This window comes from Vicugna pacos, chromosome 21 (assembly GCF_048564905.1).
Source record: "Vicugna pacos chromosome 21, VicPac4, whole genome shotgun sequence".
Taxonomy (NCBI): domain Eukaryota; kingdom Metazoa; phylum Chordata; class Mammalia; order Artiodactyla; family Camelidae; genus Vicugna; species Vicugna pacos.
Window position 1 is genome coordinate 32,830,555 of NC_133007.1, and position 23,681 is coordinate 32,854,235.

General features: G+C 57.1%; 1 protein-coding gene and 1 long non-coding RNA gene across 10 annotated transcripts in view; one reads left to right on the forward strand and one right to left on the reverse strand.

Annotated features, from left to right (window-relative positions):
* Positions 1 to 23,681, reverse strand: part of ANKRD11 (ankyrin repeat domain containing 11) — a 133,172-nt gene that overhangs the window by 12,414 nt on the left and 97,077 nt on the right. For 4 of the 9 annotated variants that reach the window (XM_072946827.1, XM_072946824.1, XM_072946826.1 and 1 more), the window contains 6 exons: positions 13,192 to 13,332; positions 10,879 to 11,017; positions 3,659 to 3,829; positions 3,364 to 3,567; positions 2,285 to 2,427; positions 141 to 288 (listed from right to left, as the gene is read on the reverse strand). In XM_072946827.1, the coding sequence (XP_072802928.1) occupies positions 141 to 288; positions 2,285 to 2,427; positions 3,364 to 3,567; positions 3,659 to 3,829; positions 10,879 to 11,017; positions 13,192 to 13,278 (892 nt within the window). In that variant the 5' untranslated portion in view covers positions 13,279 to 13,332. Of the gene's footprint in view, positions 1 to 140; positions 289 to 2,284; positions 2,428 to 3,363; positions 3,568 to 3,658; positions 3,830 to 4,282; positions 4,380 to 10,878; positions 11,018 to 13,191; positions 13,336 to 23,681 lie in introns of all 9 variants that reach the window. The other 5 variants (XM_072946831.1, XM_072946832.1, XM_072946828.1 and 2 more) reach the window with 3 other exon arrangements.
* LOC140688144 (uncharacterized) lies at positions 2,422 to 3,610 on the forward strand. Its single transcript, XR_012062926.1, has 2 exons — positions 2,422 to 2,637; positions 2,815 to 3,610. It is a non-coding gene; the product is annotated as an uncharacterized lncRNA (long non-coding RNA).

The following is a 23,681-nucleotide window of genomic DNA, read 5'->3' on the forward strand; positions in this document are numbered from 1 at the left end:
GGGTGGGCGTGGGGTGAGCTCCCGCCAGAGAAGCAATGAGCTCTGCGGCCCACCCGGGGCAGAGGGACCCCTGGAGAGGATCCTCCCAGTCCAGACGCTCCAGGAGGCCCCAAGCTGCCCGCGCCACGCCTGGCACTGACCGGCCGAGCTCTCCTCGCTGGACGTGTAGGTGCCCTTGCCCAGCAGCAGGTTCACCATGGTTGGGGAGCTGGCCACCTTCAGCGGCGTCTCGCCTTTCCTGTTGCTCTGCTGAGGGTTCCCCCCGTACCGGAGCAGCAGCTTCACCACCTGCAAAGCAGCGAGGGGCATGCCAGGACTGAGAACACTGCCATGCCCCTGGAAACAGCGGCCCCTTCGCACAGCCTCGCTGGGCCTCTGCGGGAAGGAGCCCGCACTGTCCCCTCCGCCAGCCCCGAGCTCGCCGCCCAGCGGCCCCACAGCAGAAAGGGTTCTGGCAGTTCGGGGGAGTTATTTACCGGGGGTGGGATTTACAGAATGGAGAAAACAAAGACCGAGCTTCCGCAAGCAGGTTTGTGTTTTCGTTTAAGAAACGAGGGCACCTTGTCCTCACTTTCACTCAGGAGGGCAGCTCTGCGAGCTGCTCACAAGGCCCTGAGCCGCGCTGCGGGGAGACCTCGCTCCACCACACTTCCAGAATCCATGTCTCACAAACCCATGGTCTGGGGAGACCCTGTGCCCAGCAGGTCTGTCGGCGGCATTTCCCAACAGCACCTGCTCACTTCCTGTCTGTGTCACATCTTGGAAATTCTCACAGTATTTCAAACCCTCCACCAGCACAGAGATTAACACCTGCTGGAGGTCCAGGGTGGTCAGCGCTTGTTAGCAACGACACATCTCTTAAATGCAGTCTGTCTGTTTCTAGACAGTGCTCCTGCAGAGACCACGTGCGCCTCCCTTCACCAAGGCGCTCACTGTGCTGGGGTCTGGATCTCAGCACACAGCCTCCCCGGAGCCTGACAAATGGTAACGGCCGCCCCTACTTCTGTTTGGGCCGAGAGGAGCGCACGGAAGGAATCTCTAACCTGTCTCCCGGTTTTGCTCAGTCTCTGCTGCTCCACCCGACCCAGCTGACAACCACCCGGTCTCACGACTTGGCTTGGAGTCCAGGTCAGTCTCCCTCCTCCCGGTGCTAGGGCTCTGGCTCTGAGTCCCTGCCTTATGCCAGCTGCTGGAGCCCACCACGTTCCCCAGCTGTGGCCCCTTCCTCTAAGGCCAGCAGCATAGGTCAAGCCCACAGGGCCCCACGTGCCCTCCCTACAACTGAGAAAGGGGTCTCTGCTGTGAGGACCCCTGCAGGCCTCTAGATCTGCCTGGCTGGTCCAGGGTCATCTCCTGACCCTCCGCTTACTCTCTTCGGCAAAGGCGCCACCACCTCAGCTCACATGTTCTCAGGTTCCAGGGTCAGAACAGGGACAGCTTTAGGGACCACTATCCTGCCCCCCCTCCATGTTTCCATGGCCTTTGATGCTTCTGTAGTAAGCAGTTTTACAGAGATAATCACAAGAGTAGAGACCGAATGATGGCCAGTTCCTCCCAGCTCCAAGCCAGCCTCCCATGGCCCGCACCTGCCTACTCTCTGAGGTATTTTTAGCAAATCCCAGACAGTTCATAAATTTTTTTCAGTATGTTTCTTTCAAAGGGCTCTTTAAAAACACCAAAAACCTCGTAATGCCACTATCTTCCCTGAAAAGTGAACTGTCACTCCTAACCTCAGATCCATAATCCGTGTCCAGATATACCCAGGCCTCGTGGAGCCTGTAATTCCAGCCCCTCCCAACCCTGCAGACTTGCCACGTCTGGTCCTGCCCGACACGCTCGCCACACTGCTGGCTCCGACACCAGCTACAGACGCACTGGGCGAATTCAACAGGGCGGGGAGCCTTCCGTTTATCGGTTTTGTGTGCCAGCCTCCCTCCAGCGGTGCGACGGGCCTCAGACCCAGTGGACCATGCTCTGGGGGTAGGCCCACAGCTATCCCGCACTGGATGTCCCGATCAAGGTCTCCCAGGGCTCCTAGCAGCACTGGGACGAGGACAGATGGCTGCCCTTCCTCCAGGGACGGTCACTCACCTACTGAAAGCCAACCACACCTGCATGGCCAGAGCAAGGCCCTGTCCTACACGCTGCAGGTGGTGCGAGGGGTCTGGGTGCTGACCAGGGTAAGGAAGCTGGCCTGGTCAGAGGTCAGCTGGGGGCCTGCCACAGACTCCTGGTGACCCAGCAGACGGAGGACAGAGATGGACAGCAGCCGGGGGGCACCCACCTTGTAGTGCCCGTTGTTGGCCGCGTCGTGCAAGGGCGTGTCATCGTCCAGGCCCTTGGTGTTCACCTCCGCGCCCGCGGCCAGCAGCTGCTTCGCCACGTCGTAGTAGCCCCGGTTACAGGCCTCGTGCAGCGCAGTCCAGCCTGGAAACAGACACTCACACGTAGGTTATTTAACTCCCGAGGAGCACGTCCAGCCGGAAGGCCCTGCGTGTCGAGCATGGGGCGCCCCGGTTTGCTCAGTGATCTCTAGACAGTGACCCTATGGCTAACAGCCTGAAAGAGTCATCTGGACCAGCAGCCTGACGCGGACGCAGGACTGGCGGACGCACAGTGTCATCCATGAACGCTCAGGTAGGAAGAATCTGGTTTTGGAAACAGGAAAGCAGGCAGCGCGCTGAGGCCTCGTGGGGGAGTGGCTGCACACAATGTACACACAGGGCCGCCTGGGGACACAGACTCCAGTGGTTTGGAAAAACCTGATTTAGGGAAATTATTTTTTTTCTTTTCTTTTTTTTTTCTTTAACAAAGAGGCGCTAAATCAGGTTTGGGTCAGACGACCTAGGATTCCGTACAGAGAAGGCTTCCTGGTCCCACGTACGCCCGCCACTCTGAAGGCACAGCTCTGGGACCTGCCGCCGCCGCCGCCCGCCAAGGCCTCCTGTGCACAAAGGCAGCCCCAAGCCACCACCACAGACCTTGAAGTAAGTAAAGGGCCTCGTCCTCTCTCAGCCAGGGGCTCCCACGTCTGCCTCAAATGGTGACTGAGCTTCCTGGGGCTGTGGGAGGGTGTCCCTGGCCCATCCACCCCCATCCTCTGCTGGGGCAACCCACTCCCTCCTGCATGCGTCCGAGGCAGATGCACCAGCACCAGAACAGGGGCTGCTCCAGCACAGAACTGGGGTGTATATAACACAACAGGGTTAACGTCTACAATGCCTCAATTCTCTTAAGGTGATGAAAGACAAGAACGTGACTACTCCGAAATGCTCCTCCTCAGAAGGGCACGTCAGGCCGGGCGGGAGGCTGGCTGCCCCGCACCCTGGGCCGGCTCACGGTCCGGCAGCAGCCCCTGCTCACCCGCAAAGTCCTTGACGTTGACGTCCGCACCCTCGCTGATGAGCTCCTTGATGCGCCGCGCGTCCCCCCGAATGGCCGCCCGGTGCAGGCGCGTCTCTCCACGCTCGTTCCTCTTGTTCACTTTATCTTTGGTTTTGGAGGCAGAGTTGGGCGTCCCCTTTGGACACACGGTCGACTGGGAGGGGTGCTTTGGTGTGGTGTCTACTGCAGGCCGAGGAGAGGACAGGTGGGCGTTACGGGGGAGGAGGCACGGCAGGACCTAGGCCACGTGTCCGCGGGCGCCCGCCCCGCTCACCTGGGCTGTTGGCTGACTCCTCAGCCGTCATCTGCATGAGGAGCGCCACCTGCTGGCGCTCGGAGAGCGGGTAGCCAGCGCGGATCCCAGACAGCCCCATGCCGAACAGCAGCCCGGCCTTGCGGGTGACGGGCTCTTTCTTAATCCTCTTCCGCTCGGGACCCTGCTTCTCTGTGAGGCGGTGGAGGAGAGAGGGGAGACTTCATGCCGCGGAGCCCACAGACGCCAGAGCCTGACCCGGCAGCGCGGAGCCCGCTTCCCGCCCCGCAGCTTGCAGGGGAAGTGGGGCAGAGTCGGCAGCAGCCCACTGCCCACGTCACCTGTTCCGGCTCTAGCTGTGACGGGACACAACTCCAACACCTTGTCGCCAGCCGGTGAAGCCAAGCCTCGGCCCCACCGACCATTCACTGTACTGGGCGCCTCCCCAGACCGTCCCCTGCGCGCAAGGCGGTGGGACAGCTGCTCACTGACATCCTGGCTCACACAGGACAGTCTCAGTCTAGCGAAGCCTAGCATTTGTGGTCCAGGTCCTCCTTCCCCGCCCGCCTCCGCACAGTACAGGTGGAAATGCAAACACAGCTCAGAACCCGTGGAGAGGTCAAGGCTGTCTCGGCAGTACTGTACCTTTCTTCTTGCTTCTAGGAGCCTCCATTTCATGCCATGGCGCTTCGAGGAGCGAACCAGCCTTGCAGTACCACGGCGTGGACTGAGCTGGAGGCATCTAAAGGCATCAACACAGAGCACTAACGAGATACCGGGGACAGCCCGGCGCTCCCCTCTCAGCCTCCTCGTAACAAGCACATCCTCCACGCGCCGGCCCCTTACCATGCGCCCTGCCAACCGCGACAGACACAGGGGGTGCCGTTTCTTTTAAAAGGGGCAAGGAAGACGGGCAGAAGAGACACCCCAACTCCATGAATCAGGAGCCAAAAGCTCACTCTCCTCCACACAGAGCCTCTTGCTCATGGGAAACCGGGAATCCACCGAGAGCCTCAGACTCCTCCCCTGCTGCCCTGTGCATCCTGGGGGAGCCCTGGGGCGTTCTAGGTGACAGGCTGCCAACTGCAGGTGGGAAGCAGGGTTGCCACGGGGGCCTTGGGTCTGGGGGGGGTGTCTCCCTGCCCTCCAGGTCTGCTCAGCAGCCCCCACAGGACGTGTGTCTGAACACACGGCAGATTCCACTCCTAGGGCAACACCCTGCTGCTGCTCACCACCTGACCCCACAAATGTGTCATCTTCTATTTCCTTAAGAGAGTTTCCTATAAACCGCTACTTCCTGAAAAAGTATTATTTTTCAACTGCCTTTTTAAAAACTAAAGTGGTGACTTGCTGAGAATGCTGACCTGTGCGGTTTAGGTGGTAACTTTCCGGGCACCACAGGCCACTGCCGCCAGCAGCAACTGGTTTTTAACCAACAGACAAGGCACAGGTCCAAGCACGGAGTAAATTCCAGCAAGAATGCCCCTCGTGGACGACCAAGGACCCCACTCACCCACGCCTCCCCCCGGCCCCACCCAACCTCGTGAAGGCAGTGACGGGGTGGCTGAATGAGGCGTGGCCCGGCGGCAGGACCTTCGTGGCAGCTGGGACCAAGAGCACCAGGAAGGTCTGACCAGCTGAGCCACCTGCGCACTCAGTCCCGGACCTGGTCCGGGCAGCGGGGTCAGAAGCACGCCCACAGCTGAGTGCTGCACGGAGGGCCTGCGGCCCTGCTTGCCCCGCCGTGACCCGGGCCCCACTTCACCTAGTCTCCCAGGAAGCCCTGCCTGGTCTCAGACCACCGAAAGCCCAGCCTCTCAGGACTCCAACCCCCGAGCACACACCAATCCAGAGCCCACAGAGAACAGGACGGACGTGGAACCTCAGCACAGCACACAAAGCCTGTGCTTCCTGCAGTGTGGACAACGCCAGAGACAGAGCAGCAGCAGGAGTCAAGCAGGCAGACCAGCCCCACCTCTCTGCTGCATGTGTGTCTCCAAGACAGACAGTCCAGTGGTTTTTAAGACGCCAGAGGAACCTAGCAGAAGGGCACAGCCTCTGTCTTCAGGTGACCGTGAGGGCAGTGCCCACCCAGGGGGCAGGGCCTAGCGGCACCGGGCCTGCAGTCTCAGGAAGGGACAAAGGTCACGTGTGGACTACGTGCGGGGTGGGCAGGCAGCCATACGAGTCCACACAGTCACAGGACACATGGATGACACAGGTCTCCCCGAGCTCAGCACAGGAAACAAACCAAAATGTGATCACACCTCCTAAGTCAGTTTCTCAGGCACTGCAGTGGCTGGCATCTAGAAAAGTGTTAAGTCCAGCCAGGCTGGGCGTCTCAGGGGGCCGGGCCCACAGAGCCCACTGCAGGGGAGCTGAGGCCCGGGGCCCTGGTGCTGCAGGTGGGCCCCTCCTGCCACATGCCTCCCGCTGGCAAGGGCCAACCTGGAGGCCAACCCAGGGGAGGCCGACCTCTCGGACCCTGAAGAAGGAGGCCACAAAACCTCCGGCCCCGAGCTGGGCAGTGAGCCTCGCTGCCAGCACTGAGGCGGGGACAAGGCAGAGGAGGCGCACCGAGACAAGGGGCAAGCCCCTCTGGCCTCCACTAAGGTTCTGCGTGTCACACCCAAGCGGAAGCAGAAGAGAACCTGCACAGATTCCAGATGGCGTGTCCCAGTCAGACTGCAGAGCGGGCTGGATCGGCCTGTGGCAGGTGGGGGCTGCAGAGGGCAGGACTTCTTGCTGGGTCGGCCCTCCCGGCCATCAGATCTCCTCATCCCTAGGGTGGCATCAGCGGTGCCCTGTCCCCAGGCTGCAGCACATGGTGACGTGGTAACACCTGTGTCTCCGTCATGCCATTGTGCCTGGGCTCATCCCCTCACAGTCCAGCATCTTCTCCGTGCTGCTCTGTGGCTTCACGTCACTCCCACTCCCGTGTGGAACCCTCTCTCCCCGCAGGCCGCCCTGGTGCTCCTCCTTCACAGCCCTGGGCCGCCCCGTCTCCAGCCTCCAAGCCATCCCGGGGCTGTCCCTCTTGGAGCCTCCGTCCAGGCGCGTCTTTAGCGTCACCTCCAGCTCACTTGTTCTTGCTTATGTCCAGTCTGGCCCCTGAGTGTTCACTGTCAGTGATAACTTTCGTTTCCTTTGCTCCGTTTCACATTTAAACCTGTCTGACCTTTCTGTTCCATCCTGCCGCCATCACTGTCTCTAATCCTCGCCAGAACCCTGGGGCCCAGGAAGCAGCACAGAGGCCCGTCTCTCCAGCCAGAGGGGAGCGAGGGGAATGCCCCACGGCAGCGCACGTGGAGGGCCAGCCCCGCGGGGGCAGGACAGCCTGACTCTCAAGGAGGCCATTTTGAGCCAGAAGATACAAAGGCCCTTGCTTAGGGACAGTGTCCTCTGGCTGAGGTGTCCACAGGTTTGGCCTCCATGGCCCTGACCTTGTGAGGCTCTCAGCCTGTCCACTGCCCACCAAAGCCCTGGGGCTAGCAGCCAGGGCAGGGACACCCACCATCTTTCATCTCTAGGCTTTTCCCACAGAGGAATTTTGGGGGAGACAGTTTACCACACTACCCAAAATGGGAAACCTCCCACTCCTCTGTCCCACGTGAAGCCCTCAGGTGTCAACATCGTCTTGGCTCCACCCCTCGGAGGGCATCTGTGGTCTCCTGTCAACTCACAGGCCCCCACGTCAGGGAGGCCTGGCAGGTGGTGAGCACTGGGGACACTGCTGCCCCGAGGGCGTCCTGTCCCTCTTGGCCTCAGGAGCACACCTTCCACACCAAACAGGGCCTGATGCGGATGTGCAGCCAGGAAGACAGACTTCTTTCTGATCCAGGAGCCTAAGCCCCAGCCAGTCCACGCAAGACCGATGACCCACTGGGCGCTGAGCTGCATGGGACAGGCGCTTTCCCTCGGCACCTCACTCTGGCCCTCCGGGTGTGCAGGGCACCAGCTGCCGTTCAGGCTGTCCTTCCAACCTCCTGGTTTACGTCTCCTCCTCTCTCTTTTTAAGAAGATGACCATCACTGATCATTTGAAAAGAAACAGGTCTGTGAGGCCTTCAGCAAGTCCTCGACCTCTCAGAGAGAGAGAGACTGGGTCCCCCAACACCCCCCTCCCCTGCAGTGGTGCTGCTTCACCTCCACACAAGGGAGACACCGGCGCCCATCCCACAGGGGGCAGTGATCAGGACGTAAGGTCAGCATCGAGGGCCCAGACAACACGATCTCCCACCCAGTGCCCCCCGCCTTTCACTACAGCAAAGCACACTGAGGATTAAAACCAATAAATCAAAATCCAGACCTGCACCAACACACAAACCGTGTCATCAGTTCTCCTGGTCCCTGGGCCTGCCTGGAGGCCGTGGACCACCCCCCTTAAGGCTCCCCCATCCCCAAACCTGGGGGCTCATGGGGCTGAGCGGCACATCCTGACCCAGAGCCAGAAGTGGGCCTGGCCAGCCCTTCTGCTCCACTCAAGATGGAGGGGTCAGCGTCCGCCACCAGTCCTTCCCACTCTGGGGTCCTGAGAGCTCAGGGGTCATGCGTGGGTGGCATGCGCCCTCTCAATCAGTGTGTCACGGTGCATCACTTGCCCTCAGTCCACACTTGGTGGGTGGGTGGGCGAAGCCCCTCGTGGTCACATGTGGGGCATCCGGGGCTCGGCAGGGCACGTGTCTGGGGCTCCGAGGGGCCCTGCAGAGGCAGGGGCCGAGCTAGTCTCTCCCTGCACGCCCCAGGCAGCGCCCTGTCCGGAGAAGCAGCGGGACCAAGAGTTCAGTCCCCAGACCCCAGTACCAAGCGGGTGAGCCACACACTGGTCACCAATGCTGATCGACACCAGGTAAGAGCGAAACAAGACAACGTTAATTGTTCCTCCTTCCAGCAAAACGTTGGTGTGAAGAACAGGCCCCTCTCCGAAGGCCCCCAGGGTTCTAGTCAGGGAGCAAGGCTGGGGTCAGACGGAGCAGGGAGCCTGTGGGCAGGCCGTCACTTAAACCAGCCTCAATCACAGGTGTGTGGAGATTATTTGGGTTGTGGGGAAATTTAAATTTATAAAAAGCAGACAGAACAGGATGCTCTGAAGCGGGTCCCAGACATGATGTGATTTCTTCCACAGCCCTCTAACTGGTAAAACGCTTCACACCGAGACTGGCCCAGGTCGGGGGCGGGCAGGAGGGCCTCCTCTGGCCAGAGCTTCCTGAAGGACCAGTGCGCACGTCCTCCTGCCCTGGAGCTGTCTGGAGGCCAGGTGGCAGCCGACAGGATGCAGCAGGTCAGGGTACCCTGGCGGTCCTGGCCCTGACTAAGCGCTGCGGGGCTGGCCTCCAAGGGGGGGGTGGTCACTGCGGCCCCTCCTGGGGTCTGGGAAACAGGAGAACGTTCTCAGACAGCTGGGGGTCTCTGAGGGAAGCTCACCAGCCTCTCCCTGGTGCGGGGGAGGCGGAGTCGGCATTCGAACATCTTCCCAGCAGAGGGCGCAGGAGGGACACCGAGGAGCAGGCCAGGCGGGGGCGCGGGGCGCCGGGACCCTCAGCAGCCGCAGAGTGGTCAGAGCCCCTATCTCTGCCCCGCACCAGTCAGTAACTGCAGTAACGCTCAGAGAGCCGTCCCCGCCCAGCGCCCGGCCCACCGACTACATAGGCAGGGGGAAGGGACCAGGCTTCGGGGCGGCTCCTGCACAGGTGACATGGACACACCCATCTACTGGGAAGGCCAGCTGTGTCACATCAAGAAAGAGCACACACAAGAAGCTACAGTGGACCCTTGAGCCACATGGGGGGGCCTCCGCAGCAGCCTAGTCCAACACTCCCCCTGCACCCGCATTTGCAGGTTCGACTCCTCCAGCCCCTCCAGCCCTCCAGTAGTTCTAAAAAAAAAAACCCCATGTGTAAGTGGAACTGCGCAGTTCTAACCCGTGTTGTTCAAGGGCTGACGGTCTAGTAAAATCGGCCCCCAAGGGTAAGAGTGAGAGCGCAAATGCTGTGCTTCACGTGTCTTTAGGGCTTCGCAACAGTCCCTGCTAGCAAATCTTACTTCCAAAACGTCTCCTGGCTTCCCACTTCCCAGTGACTCCTCCCGCCCTGGTACCCAAAGGCCCCCTGCTGGGATGCTAACCACAAGGCCAGCTGGAACCCCCCTGCACTTGAGCTGAGCCAGCTCCACAGACACCCCGCGGGCTAGCACAGTGCGGGCAGCGCAGAGTACTCCTAGGCACGCAGGTGCCTCTGCCCAGGCAGCAGTCCTGCCGAGAAGCCACAGAACATCCCAGAGGATGACACCGACCTCCAGAGTCCAGGAAGCTCTTAACCAAACAGCAGCCCCACACCCTCTACAACCAGAACTGACACAGGCACTGAAAACGGGAGTCAGTTTCCAGGCCTGTCTGGTTTCCTCTGGACCTAAGGCCCAACTCACAGCATCTCTGTGAGCCCCTCCACTCTGCCAGGGCCTTCCCCCGGCCCCCAACACGTGTAGGAAGGACGCCCCAATCCTGGCAGGGCCTCCACTCCTTCCCCTGGGGCCGCATTCTGGGCTCCCTGTGGAGTCACTCCAGGCCTGCAACCAGCCTAGACAGCTGCCCTCAGATGACCAGCAGGCTGGGAAGGCCCCAGCCACCAGGGTCGAGAGGGAGAGCGAGCGGGGCTCCCGAGGGGCCCGGTTCTCACCTGGACCCAGCACATGTCCCTGTGAGCAGCTCAAGATGGAACCAACTTCAGACTGCGCACAGCACGTGCTGGTAACCAGCCCACGCTCACACGCACTCGTGGGGAGACGGCACTGGCTCCTGCTTACTCCCACGGCGCCCTCTGACTTTTATTTCCAACAACCGGGTTTAGTTTATGTGCTTCTGTGGCCCTGAGGGAGAACAAGTCTATCCTCCAATGCAAAGCTCTCGGAGGGCTCAGCAGAGCGCGGGTGCCAGGGAGCTCTGGGGGAGAGGCACCCCCAGTGGACACACACGGAAGGTCCCCGGGCGTGCCGCAGCTGGGGGGAAGTGGTTCTTTGCACACTTGAGGGAACTCGGCCTGGAAATCTTCTCTGTCAGCTCCGAGTCATCCCAACATCAGGAAAAGAGGCCTCGCTCCAGCACCCCCCACCCAGGGCTGCAGCAGGACCCCTCGGACGGTCAGCACAAAGCCAAGAGGTGCAGAGAGGCTCGGGGAAACCTGTCCTGGGGGCACCTCCAGGAGACCTCTGAGGGACAGAGAGCAGAGTGGCGGGGGTAGCGGGTACCTGTGTCCGAGTCCTTCTGCTCTCCATTGGCCCCCACGGTGAAGGGCAGCTTCCGCTTAGTCGCTCGCTCCCTCACCTCCTTCCCGCCATCACTGCGGTCCAGCTTTGGGGTCTTGGTTAGAGAAACTTTATCTTTATCCTGGAAAAGAAAGTGACGCTTTCAGACATTATTCTCAAATTGAATTCCCAAAGTCCTCAAGTCTACTGGGATTTAGTTCATGTGCCAGGAAAGCAAAAGCTGCATCTGGGCGTTAAAAGCCCTTGTGCCCAGCAGACTCGGACGTGCGCACTGGGCTTCCACCTTCCTCATAAGCAGACGGCCACACTCACCAGCCAGGCGGAGGGACCAGAGCTGCCACTGAGCCTTGGCCCTGACCCCATCTGACCCCACGTCTTGTCCTCACCTGGAAGGAGTCTCAAGAAACTGCCACTAAGGCACATTCCCATGAGTATAAAGAAAACAGAGCAGATACCAGCTGCAGCCTGCCCAGTTTTCCCAGAGACGGATGAAGTAACCAGGAGACGAGCCTTCCAAGGGACGCTTGACAGCGGAGCCCGCGGCCCACCATGAACTCTCCCCACGGAACGACACGGCAGCTCTCTCACAGCCCGAGATGCTGTGCTTCCCCTCTGTGAGCCCTGGTTTCTTCTTCCTGTGACCCCAGGCTTAAGCTGCCTCTGGCTGCACCACAGACCTGTGACACTGCAAGGCTGACTGCAGGACACCCCCAGAGCAGAGTCCAGTGCAGGAGGCCCACCCAAAGCAGGAGCTGGCTGGAAAGTAGGCAGGCATCGCCACCACCCCTGCCTCGCTCTCATCCCAGGGCTGGTCTCTCCTGCAGTGGAAGGCCCAAATCCCGGCCTGATCCTGACCTTCTGGCCAACCTTGGAGGTCCAACACTGTGGCGGCCTCACTGTCACCATCTGCAGAATGGGAGACAATGCCCACCTCACGAGGCCGGGTGGGGGCTCTGCATGCCGTGCAGAGCTGCAGCACAGGTTCTGAGGCCCCAGCTGGCCACGATAACATGCAGAACCCTGGGGGGCGAGGGTGGGACAGCCCATCTCAAAATGCAGATGGTGGTGGAGGTGCTGTGTGGAGCCAGGAGCCCCTGCCCCTGGCGGACGGTATTGTCCTGGGTGGGGGCTGCTCAGTGGACTCCACTGGCACGGCCTCCCCTCCCCAACCCCAGCGCAGGAAGAGGCAGGGGCACTGCGCAACGTGCGCAGGCAGCGCGGAGGACAGGCTGCTACAGACAACACCCTCCCAGCCCCAGGCCTGGTGCTCCGGGAGGGGGCACCCCGCACGGAGCACTGTGCAGTCTGTCCGTCTCCTGCGGCCCTGGTGGCCCAGTCTGACCATCAGCACAGTGCCCACCGATTGTGGCAGGCAATGAGAGACATTCTCCAGTGTCCAGGGGGACCTCCACCAGAAGGTCTCCACTGCCAGCTCTGAAGGCATCTGGAGTGCAGAGAAGGGCCACTGGGCAGAGCCTGGCCCTGCCACGCTACTGTAGCGAAGGAGGACTCTGGAAGACAGCTGTGCAGACGCTGGAAGCACTGGGTCACTCCACGGTCCACCGGGCGCCAGGACACGGGCCACCTGCACCCCCAGCCCTCCAGTACTGGGAGGGGATGGAACCCCCCAGCAAAACCCCCAAACTGTGATAAGCAACTTCCCACCAAGAACACTCCTGGCCCGGCCGGTGCGTCCGACCTACAGACACTAAGAAAGACAGTACAAGTGACAAAGAACCCAGGAGTGCCAGCAGTCAGAAACAATCAACGTGATTCACCACTTCAAGGGGATAAAGGACAGAAAATCGTACGATCATCTCAACAGCTTCAGGGAAGGGCTGAGGCACTGACACTAACTCTCAGCACGCTGCGGGAAGGGACCTCCTCCACCCGACAGGGCTCAGGTGCACAGGACTGGGCGCTGCCCCAGAGAAGGGGCTGAGGCAAGAGTGCCTACAAGCACCACATCTACTGAAAAACAAAGCAAAAGATCTGAATACGCACTTCTCATAAGAAAACACACAACGAGCCAAGTGTTGCTTGAAAGGTGTCCAGCATCAGGAAAACTCAAAGGCACAAGGAGACACCGGTACTCCCACTAGCGTGGCTGCAGCAAAGGAGGCTGACAGGACCGGCACTGCCAGCAGCCACTCGGTTTCTACGCCAGTGGAGTGAGTGGCATGTTATGCAAGCCTGCAGTTTCGTGCACAACAGTGCAGAGAAACAGCCACAGCCGCCCGCTGAAAGGCAGATGGGTACACCACCTCCAGTGCAGCCATCGGGAGGCGAGCCCACCTTTTTCCCGGGCTGCTTCTCCACCATGTCGGGGCCGAGGGAACGCTCCTCTTGCTGCGGTGTCCTGGAGCTCCCTCCCTTGGGCATCGTCTCCCGCCACCTGGTCCTTGTTCACGCTGCCATCGCTTCGTCGTCAACAGTCTGCTTCGGAAGAGAGGACACAGGGTTAGGGTCTGCTCACCTCCCACAAACTGCGGCAATCCTCCTCGGCCTGATGCCAGCGGCTCCCTGGAAGGGGTCAACACTTGCAGCCCAGAGAGGTGGGACCCTTGGCCCACCCGCAAGGCCCACCAGGCCCAGGAGCTCACGCCTGGGTTGCTCAGAAAGCATGGAGCACCCTGACCCCACACTCTAGAACAAAGGTCCAGAAGGTGGCTGTGGGCCCCTGGGGCTCCCAGAGGTGTGTCCAGGCAGCTCTGGTGCCCTCTCCCACCTGCATGTGGGCCTGAGCCCCTGGCCTGCATTTCCCAGATCACAGGATGAATCCGTGTTCATCATGTTTTTTATTTTCTGTATTTTAGGATGTTCAGGCACCTTCAAGAGTCTGCTGTCTGGGGAGACTGCCCTCCCACACAGGGCCAGCCCGTCCTTGGAGACGCCAGAGCTCCACACAAACCTCCCCCACTAACCCACCTTGCACACACCCTGACAGACCATCCCAGCCGCCAGGCAGCCGGAGACTGCCCTCCTGCCCTGATCGTGGGGGTGCTATCCTGGGCAGCCCCGCCCAACACGGCAGCCGCTCCGGGACCCGGCACGGAGTCTTCCTTGCCTGTGGCCGCCCTGGCCCGACCCAGCCACGCCGCTGTGGGCAGTCTACCCGCTACGCGTCCTCCCGTGTCTGTTCCACACGTCACGTCCAGGGTGGTCGCTGCGCTCAGCAGAAGGAACAGGGTCAAGTGCGCCTGCTCCGTCTTTCTGAGAGCCTTCCTCTCCAGACACAACTCTTCATGGTCAGAAAACACTTCATACGCTCCAGACCACACACTGGCCACCCTGCCATGTTGGATAAGGCTGTTTAAAATAACTCAGCGGGAATTAAACAGCCTCTGCTCTGTATGACCTGGGGCTCTGGAAACACACTGTTCAGAAGGTCCCAGAGTGGCAGCTCCCTTGTGTGCGGAAACCCAACTGCCCTTCACCAGCCTTTGGGAGAACCTGTCTCATTTTTTCATATTAACTGTTGAAATTTCACTGTCTCCTCTCAGCACCCAACTGGCCGGAACACACCTGCATGTACTTTGTGGGGAGGGACAAGGCTGACCTGACCGTCCTCCCAGCGCACGAGGCAGGGGCCGGGCGCCGGCCTCACGTGCTCCCAGGGCTGAGAAGGGAAAAGACAGTCTCTGTCTGTGTTTGAAACTATCCATGCAATGCTCTCTTCCCATCTTCCACTACAACACGGGGCCGCCCCCGCCTGAGGAGTGGTATCCCAGAGCCTGACGCCAGACAGCTGCAGCCACCCAGAGCCGTCTGCACTCATCAGCAAGGCTTCCACAGATTTTAAAGATTATCCAGAAGTTAATTAAAAAAAAAAAAACTCCTGCCTGCCTGCTCTCTTGATGGAAAAATCAAGTCAAGTAGCCACAGGATGGTCAGCCCCTTCCTCCCAGACGTGAGCACACCTGGGCCTGTGGGGACCACGTGGGGACACAGGAGAGCCCACGCGTGGCCTCCGATCCCCGGGCCCGGCTCCTGCAGCAGCCAGACCAGGTGGGCGTGGGAACCGCCAGCCCACTCTTTAAACTCCTGATCTCACTCAGTGGCCCGAGATGGCTCTGCTAGGCAGTCACTCTGTTCAAAGCAGAGTTTCAAGCCCTAAACGGAGAGCCCCCCAGTACCCCCTCCGGAAGGCCGCACAGGAGCCATGGGCAGCATGGCGAATGCCTCAACCTCCAAGCCTGGCTGTCTTCAAATACAGTCACAAAAGCCACCAGGCAAGAGCAAGGAGTGCCGTGGGGAGCTCAGCTCCCAGGAGAGGGCTGGGCAAGGTCTCCGCATGCGGACGCTCGCGGGGCCAAGCGTGCAGAACACACTCCTCGGGGGGGAGAAGGCGCAAGGCCAAGGCAATGACACTGCAATGACACTGCCTTCACCAGAGCAGGCGCTTGAGAAACACTTGGTGAACACACACACACTCTCTCTCTCTCTCCCCCTCTCTCTCCCCCCGTCCAAGTCTGAACCGCCAGGCCCTGCGGGGTAATGCTAACAGGGCCCCTACTCCCACGAACTTTCCCGCAGGGCTCAGATGACACTCATCACAAGGTGGGAACCTAGAACTGCCTTCAGAGGAGGGGAGGGGAGCCTCCTGCCCAGAGGCGGGGCCTGCGTGGGGTGTGGCCGATGTGGCCCCGCCATTCCTCCCACTCTTCACCACCCTCAGCACTTGCCAGCCCCCTAGGACAGTCTATGCGGTCAGACAAGTCAAAGGACAGATGACAATAGGGTTTTGTACCAGTGTGACACTTCAGACATAAAGAGACATCTCATCAGGAAACGGGGCAGATGGAGACACCAACCAGAGTATTTAGGTCAGAGTCATGCTCAGCCCCTCTCCTGCCATGTGAACACATTGGGTGCCACAGCACCGGCTTCACTGGGTCTGGGGTGAAACTGTGACACAGCGTTCTGCCGCACAGGAAGTCAGCATGTCCCAGGCAAGTCCCACAGAGAGACTAGACTGGGTATGTCTCTGCCGGCCCCAGTCTCGGCAGGCATGCAGACATGGGCAGCTCTGTGCACGTGGTCACTTCAGAAAACCAGCGCTCCAGGGAAACCGTCCTGTCCTGCAGCCCACGACCCCCGGTGCACTCCACCATCTGGCCGGACCATTCCTGCAGGGCTGAGCAGGCAGTGTGGACACAGGTCCACACTGCGCTGCCAAGCAGTCTGCAGGAAGGCCGCCCCTGCATGCCCTCACCCACAGCACAGGGGCACCGAGTCCCCCACCCTCCCAGACTGCTTTTAAACAGAGATCATTCCCATCAACTTACTGGGCCACACAACCTTACTGATGCACATGGCCCCGTCCGCACACGCCTCCCCCATCTGACCAGCTGCACCTCGGCTGGCCCCGCTCTGTGTGCTGGCCGGGCCCGGGTGCAGGCACGGCAGTTCCACAGGCTCATCCTTCACCTGAGTATTTCTGTGACTTAGGGTGTCTTTTAGGGAAAAGTCTGTGCTCAGCCTCTGAGCATGGGTGTCTGGGACACGTGGTATGGAACACACCTTGTTCACACTGGCAGGCTTGCGTCACCATAGCTGGGACGCAGCTTAGCCCTCATCCTTTCCTTCTCAGCCCGCCAGGACAAGCCTGGACCTATGTGGAACCCTGGCCTGCAAGGCGCAGCTGCTGCAGGACACACTAAAAACAGCCATCAGAGTCACCTCCCAGCACAGCCAGGTCACCGTGTCACTCCATGGTGCCACAGGACAGAGCCAGCACCCGCCTTCAGTGTGGACAACGCAGCCCTGCATGTCCACCCATCCATGCCGGCTGCCACAGAGGCCATGCGCCTCATGCTGCTGAGCGGCCAAGCCGCATGGTGATGTTCCCCAGGACAACCCTCAGACCAGGACAGCCATGCGTGACAGGGGACACTAAAAACGTGGACATTCTGCCAAACTGAAACGACAGCTTGGAAAAGGCCTGTCTCTCCTGGACACACTGTGTCCAGAATACTCTGGTTTTTTAAAACAGAAAACCTTCTGCAGAAAAAGGCGACGAAAAATGGTCACCTCTGCTCCTCATAGGTTTAGATCATCAGCTGCTAACCTCCCTCTTTTAACTGCAAGGTTTGTCAAGTGGATGCTTGGAGCAAAACCAGCTGAGTCAGTAACCACTAAGTCATCTAGAAATAAACCCGTAATGAAGCCACCTCCTCTGCAACACCCCCCGCCCCAGACAAAATCACCACCACCTGGCCTGTGCCTGGGCCTCCGGGGAGGGACACAGTGTCCATAGTTCCCACCGCTTCACCTGGAACCCGAGGGCCGGCCCAGGTCTCCGCTCGTACACAGGCCTCCTCCTAAATGCACGTCCCCCCGACACGAGGACGAGGCGCCCCAGCGTGAAGGCCCGTTTGCGAGGACAGTCAGCAGGAATGTTCCGTGTGTCATTGTGGATCAAAGAGGATAAAACTGCGTTTGCTGCTGGGAAATCGGGGCGCAGGCTCAGGGGCAGGGGTGGCCCGGCACCCTGTCACCAGAATGGAGCGTGGCAGGTGGGACAACAGAGTCTGCTCATAGCAGGCCATGGCCCGGCTGAACCCCAGCTGGTCACCAGTCCTGCCACACAGTGGGAGTCCTCGGCTCCCAGGAGCACCCTACGCATGTCCCAGCTCCCTCAGCCCTGCCTGGGACACCCGCACCATCAGCCCAGAATGCAAAACAACTGACCACAGCCAGAGAGAACCAGAGCCTCCACCCGGAAGCCCACTATGGACTGACCGCCGCCTCGGACCACTCACTTTGGCAAAACCAAATAAAAAGCTTCTCCTGGATGGAACAGCAAAGTGTCTGAGAAAACCAAGTGGTTTTTCCCTTAGTAAGAGGGCACTAATTCAGAGAGTATATTAAAATACATTTACCCAAACCCCCGACTTTCTGCAGAAAGGCGCTTCATCCACAAACCGTCCACCACGAACAAACCTGATGCGCACGCGGGTGGACACACACAGGGCTCAGGGCTCCGCACCCCAGTCCTGTTGGGAGGAAGCCCCGCCCACCTCAGAGGCGCTGCCGGCGCCCAGTCTCCTGTCTGGAGACGGCCCCGTGTGGCTGTGAGTAGCAGGGAGCGCACTTCGACCGCACACGCACTGTGTTTGTGTCTGATTACATCTAACTTCAAAAAGAGGAAAAAGAAAAACTATGTGTTTGCCTTGACGAAACATTGGCAGGGGCTGAAGGGCAGACCCACTTCAAATGATCTATCCACGCACAACTTGTGAGGGACCTTACCTGGGCAAAGGTAGGGAAGTCAGGCTCTCAAGACACACACCTCGATTATCCTGGCAGACCCTAAACCCAGTGCTAAGGGTCCTTACGACAGTGGGGAGCTGGTGGAGGGGCGGGAGGGATGCGGCCACGAGCCACCAGGAGCTGGAGGGGGCAGGCAGGGTTCCACCTGGAGCCTTTGGAGGGAGCGAGGTCCTGGCAGCCCCATGGCATCACGATTCCGGTCTGAGACCCCCAAGCGAGGTGAGGGTCCCAGCCACCCTAGGAATCAACACAGCATCTGCAAAATGGAGCAGCTCGTGGTGTCCAAGGCGGGAGCCAAGGTAAACAGCCTCTCCCGGTCTCCTCAGGCTGTGGTGGCATTGTAGGCAGCAGAGGCCGCGCCCCGGCGCTCCGCCAGCTTGCTGTGGGCCCACCTGGACACCGAGGGCCAGGCAGCACTTGGAGGAAAGGCTTCAGGCCAGGGTCCCGGCTGCTCCCTGTCCAGCCAGGATGCTCATCACAAAAATGGGGCTTTGTTCACAGCCAACTAAAAAGCTCTCAGCTGAGCCCAAAGCAGCAGGCTGCTGGCACGTGCGCACCTCCCTGGAAAGGAGGGGCCCCAGCAGCTCTCGTGCTGCCCTGCCAGGGCCACCCGGGAGCCACTGGCCGTTCTCACAGCTTTAAATGCTGGCGCCAGTGCCCACGGAACATCCTCCACGTGACTTCTTAGGTGGCAAAGCCTGAAATGCTCACTCACTGGCTTTTTAAGAAGACTCCCAGCCTGTGCGAGACCAAGGACAGACGCGCTGGAGTCCTAGAGTGACACCAGTTTCCACAAACCAGCTCCGAGATCCGCAGAGGCCGTCAGGGAGAAAACCGCTACAAGGTGGTAGGACCTCATTTTTTGCTAAAACAGAACGTGTAATAATAAAATACAATGAATCCATGAAACAAGAATCCAGAAGCTATTAACACTGTAGCCCAAGCAGGAATGCATTTCCAGGGTCTTTTGCATTTTCTAGTTCACTCAGGCAAGTCTGCGGCCTCGGCGGTCGGTCACATAGTGGAATCAGGGAAGGCAGTCTGCGCCCACAACACCTCATCTGCCCGATGCCGCACGCGTCACTAACCACTCTACCTGTGAGGTCCAGGCAGCACGCTGTGCTGGCACAGGATGCACAGTTCGCAGGTGACACGGGCGTTCGCACAGGGGGGACAGCATGCCCAGAGCTGCCAACAGAGCCAATGAGGGTCAGAGTAGAACCACTCCCCGCATATGCCCTCCAGGGCTGCCTGTCTGCCAGCTCAGAAGGGGAGGCCTTACTGAGAGGTAAAAAGGCCTGTCCTAGGTCAGGAAAGGCCTCAGACACGGGTTTTTCTGGAGACAAACAAGGCGCAAGATGTGGCCAGCCTGGTCAGAATGCCACCACCCACCAATTAAAAACAAAAGCAGAACTAACAAAACAAGTAGCAAAAACAAACAAAACTCCTCAACTGTGAAACCTTAATAACAAGATGGTGGGCTGGGCAGGTCAGCAGCGCCAGCACCCTGAGGTCAGATACGAGATCCCCGAGGTCTGCAGACCCCGGCGTCATGGACATTTTTAGTGCCCAGTGTAAAAGCACTTCTTTTTCAAATCATTCCCAGAACCCAGAGTGCCCTAAACATGTTTAAAATGGGCGATTACACTTTAAGACCCTTCACAAGAAGTATTTTCTCCCCTTGTCATCTCATAACAACGGCTAATACTGTCATCAAAATGTATCAAGCAGACAAAAAAGTATGAGAAACAATGTAACAGACATTCAGGTATCCACCATCCCGTGCTTCTGCCATATCTGGTTTGGAACCTTTCAGATAAAAGCTCCCCACACAAGTCTGAGCCCCAGTGAACTGGCTCCATCCCTCCTGCTCTCCAAAGACTTGGGGTTCTGCTGCTCATCATCAGACCTGTTCACACTTATGCTTTACTGTAAACCTACAGACATGGCCCGTGGTACTTTGCAGGGAACACTGCATGCATCCTCAAACACCTTCTCCCCTCCAGATCATGCTTTGGGGATTTATTATGCACAGTTTGACTTCACTAAACTTGCAGTGTGGTGCTCACTGTCTGAAAGGAAAAAACATTCTCTTGTTCACTGGCTTTTGTTTTCTTCCAGCTCTTTGGGACAAACAACGCTACACCGAGTATTTGTCTTTACACTGTTTTACCTGTAATTCTAGAAGCTTCTTCCTTTAAGGTTTGTAACCAGAAATAAATCTGCAAGAAACCAACTGTAAACTCTTTTAAAAATCTGATGAAGCTTCTCAATGTGTCATTCACACCACGCCCTCTTCCTTCTGGTTATGCTGTATGTCTTGAGTTGTAAAAGTATCAAGAGAATCTGACTGAGAAAGGGAAAAAGATATTTTGCCTGTTAAGAGACTCCTTTGTGGAAAATACATGGTTCTACCAAACAAACAAACAAAAAAGTCAACAATGCAGAAAAGACAAGTCTCTTCAGCAAGTGGTGTCAGGAAAGCTGGACAGCTGCATGTGAATCAATGAAGTTAGAACACTCTCAACCACACACACAAATAAACTCAAAATGGCTTAAAGACAAAAGATAAGACAAGACACTATAAACCTCTTAGAAGAAAACACAGGCAAAACATTCTCTGGCAGAAACCTCAGCAACGTTCTCCTAGGGCAACAGAAATAAAAGCAAAAATAAACAAATGGGATCTAATTAAATTTATAAATTTTTGCAAAGCAAAGCAAACTATAAGCAAAACAAAACGACAACCTACAGAACAGGAGAAAATATTTGCAAAAGATGAGACTGACGAGGGCTTAATCTCCAGAATATATGAACAGCTCATACAACTTAATAAGCAAAAAACCAACAACCCAATCCAAAAATGGGCAGAACAAAACAAGCAATTCCCTAGTGAATACATGCAAATGACCAAGAGGCACATGAAAAAATGCTCACTATCACTAATTACAGAGAAATGCAAATCAAAACTACAATGAGGCATCACCTCACACCAGTCAGAAGGGCCATCATTCAAAAGTCCATGAACGATGAATGCTGGAGAGGGTGTGAAGAAAGGGGAACCCTCCTACACTGCTGGTGGGAATGCAGTTTGGTGCAGCCACTGTGGAAAACAGGATGGAGATTCCTCAAAAGACTAGGAACAGACTTACCGTATGACCCAGCAATCCCACTCCTGGGCATGTATCTAAAAGGAACCTTAATTCAGAAAGACACCTGCACCCCAATGTTCACAGCAGCACTATATACAATAGCCAAGACATGGAAACAACCTAAACGTCCATGGACAGATGACTGGATAAAGAAGCTGCGGTATATTTATACAACGGAATACTACTCAGCCATAAAAATAATAAAATAATGCCATTTGCATCAACATGGATGGCCCTGGAGAACGTCATTCTAAGTGAAGTATGTCGGAGAAAGAAAAATACCATAAGGTATCACTCATGTGTGGAATCTTAGAAAAGAAAAGAAAAGAAAAGAAAAGAAAAGAAAAGAAAAGAAAAGAAAAGAAAAGAAAAGAAAAGAAAAGAAAAGAAAACACTAATGAATTCATCTACAAAACAGAAACAGCCTCGCAGACATAGTAAACAATCTTAGGTTTATCGGGGAAAGGGGGTGGGGAGGGATACCTCTGGGAGTCTGAGATTTGCAAATGTTAACCACTGTATATAAAAATACATAAAAACCATTTCTTCTGTAGAGCACAGGGAACTATATTCAGTATCTTGTAATAACCTTTAATGAAAAAGAATTTGAAAACGAACATATGTATATATACCCATGACTGGGGCAGTGTGCTGGACACCAGAGAGTCACATACTGTAACTGACTGCACTGCAATTTATGAGGCTGTCCTGGGCAAGAAGTCTGAGACAAAGGTCACACACAGATGGGGTGATGGGAAGTTCCAGAGAGCTCTGGAACTTCAGAAATCACGCAGGAAAAGTGACCTACACATTTGCCCAGGAAAGGATCCACAGCTGACCCAAAGGAGGTGTGGACAGTTTTTTCTTCCTGAAAGGACAAAGCAATGTGGCACGTGAACAGGAGGCAGCCCCAAACGAAGTCCAGAACACTTCCCTGTGCAAATTAAACCTTCAAAGAGACCAAATGTCACCAACATACTAGGGGGGCATCATGGTAATACATGGCTCACGACTGTATTCAACACTGGAAAAGTTGTTTAAACTGAGATCCACTGACAAATGTCTGAAGTTCTGTTCCTAAGGAAGACAACTGAAAACGACCATGGAAACACACTGCAGAATCTTTCTAAGGTATCAGGTAGAGCAGCCAGGCAGTCGAGCTACAAGGAGTGAGAACAAGGCCACTTGCAGACCCTCGTGTGCACCAAGTGTCCCACCTCCCAGAAGGACAATGTGGGCGGGGAGGCAGCGGCTCGTCACCTTGACAACAGCTCTAAACACACGTGTAGCAATACCAGATGATCTCTGAAAGCTGCACAGAGACGGTGGCATAAAACTCCAGATTAAAGCAAAGACCACCCCCCCCTCCTGCTGCCCTGCCCGTGGTTTAAGCCCCTCTGGCACCATGTCTGCAAACATGTTTTTCATCCCCGACTATATCAAACATGGCAGAATTACATACCTTCAGAAGCTAAATAAGGCCTCTGGACTGATCATCTTCGGGCAAATTCACGTGCAGACACGATGTGGCCATGAGCCAGCAGAGTCTGCGCACAGGACATGCGCCTGAAGCGGGGCAGCCACCTCAGGGAATTCTGAGCCCCCATCCTCACACATCCCCTCATCTCCCCAGGCCCACCCACCGGTTCAGGGTGTCTGTGACTTACTAAGCGTCTGGCTTTAAAGGAAGCCAGGAAGTCACAACAGAAAAGGAGGGGGTGTGGCAGGCCCGCAGCCTGTGGAGATGGTCCAGGCCGTCCAAGGAGTCAGCCTCAGAACCCAGCTCCAACTTCGTTTGAAAATCACAGTCCCTGCCATCTGGGGGAAGACAACATGGAATTTCTTGGAGAGTGTGAGACCTTGGAACCAAATCATTTAGCTGAGGATGAGCCAGCAGTGGAAGTAGGTGTACTCTGACCCGGCTTGCAAAGAGATGGCCCAGCGGGACAACACAAGAGAAACTGGGCCAGTTTGGAGTAACTCCCAGCACCGTCTCCGGTCAGATCAGGAGTATCGATCAGCCCATTACATTCCTTCTTCCAGCATGTGGTGTGGCAAGAGTAATATACTTTTCCCTTCTTTTCTTTCAACCGTATTTTTAAAGCACCATACAGAAAACTAGGCAAATGAGTTAACATTTTCAAGAGAAAAAACCAAACTTGATATTTCATGTTGCAAAAATCTACTTATGGGCCCTACAGATACACTTCTCAGTACAGTCATCATTAAAATTAAATAATATTCCAAGAAAACACACAATTGCATGTTGAAACTGAGATGTTAAAAATGTTCTGGGAAATTATTTTTATGGAATAAACAAACTTTTGTTTACTGTGTCCTCTGCAGTGACTGATCGAA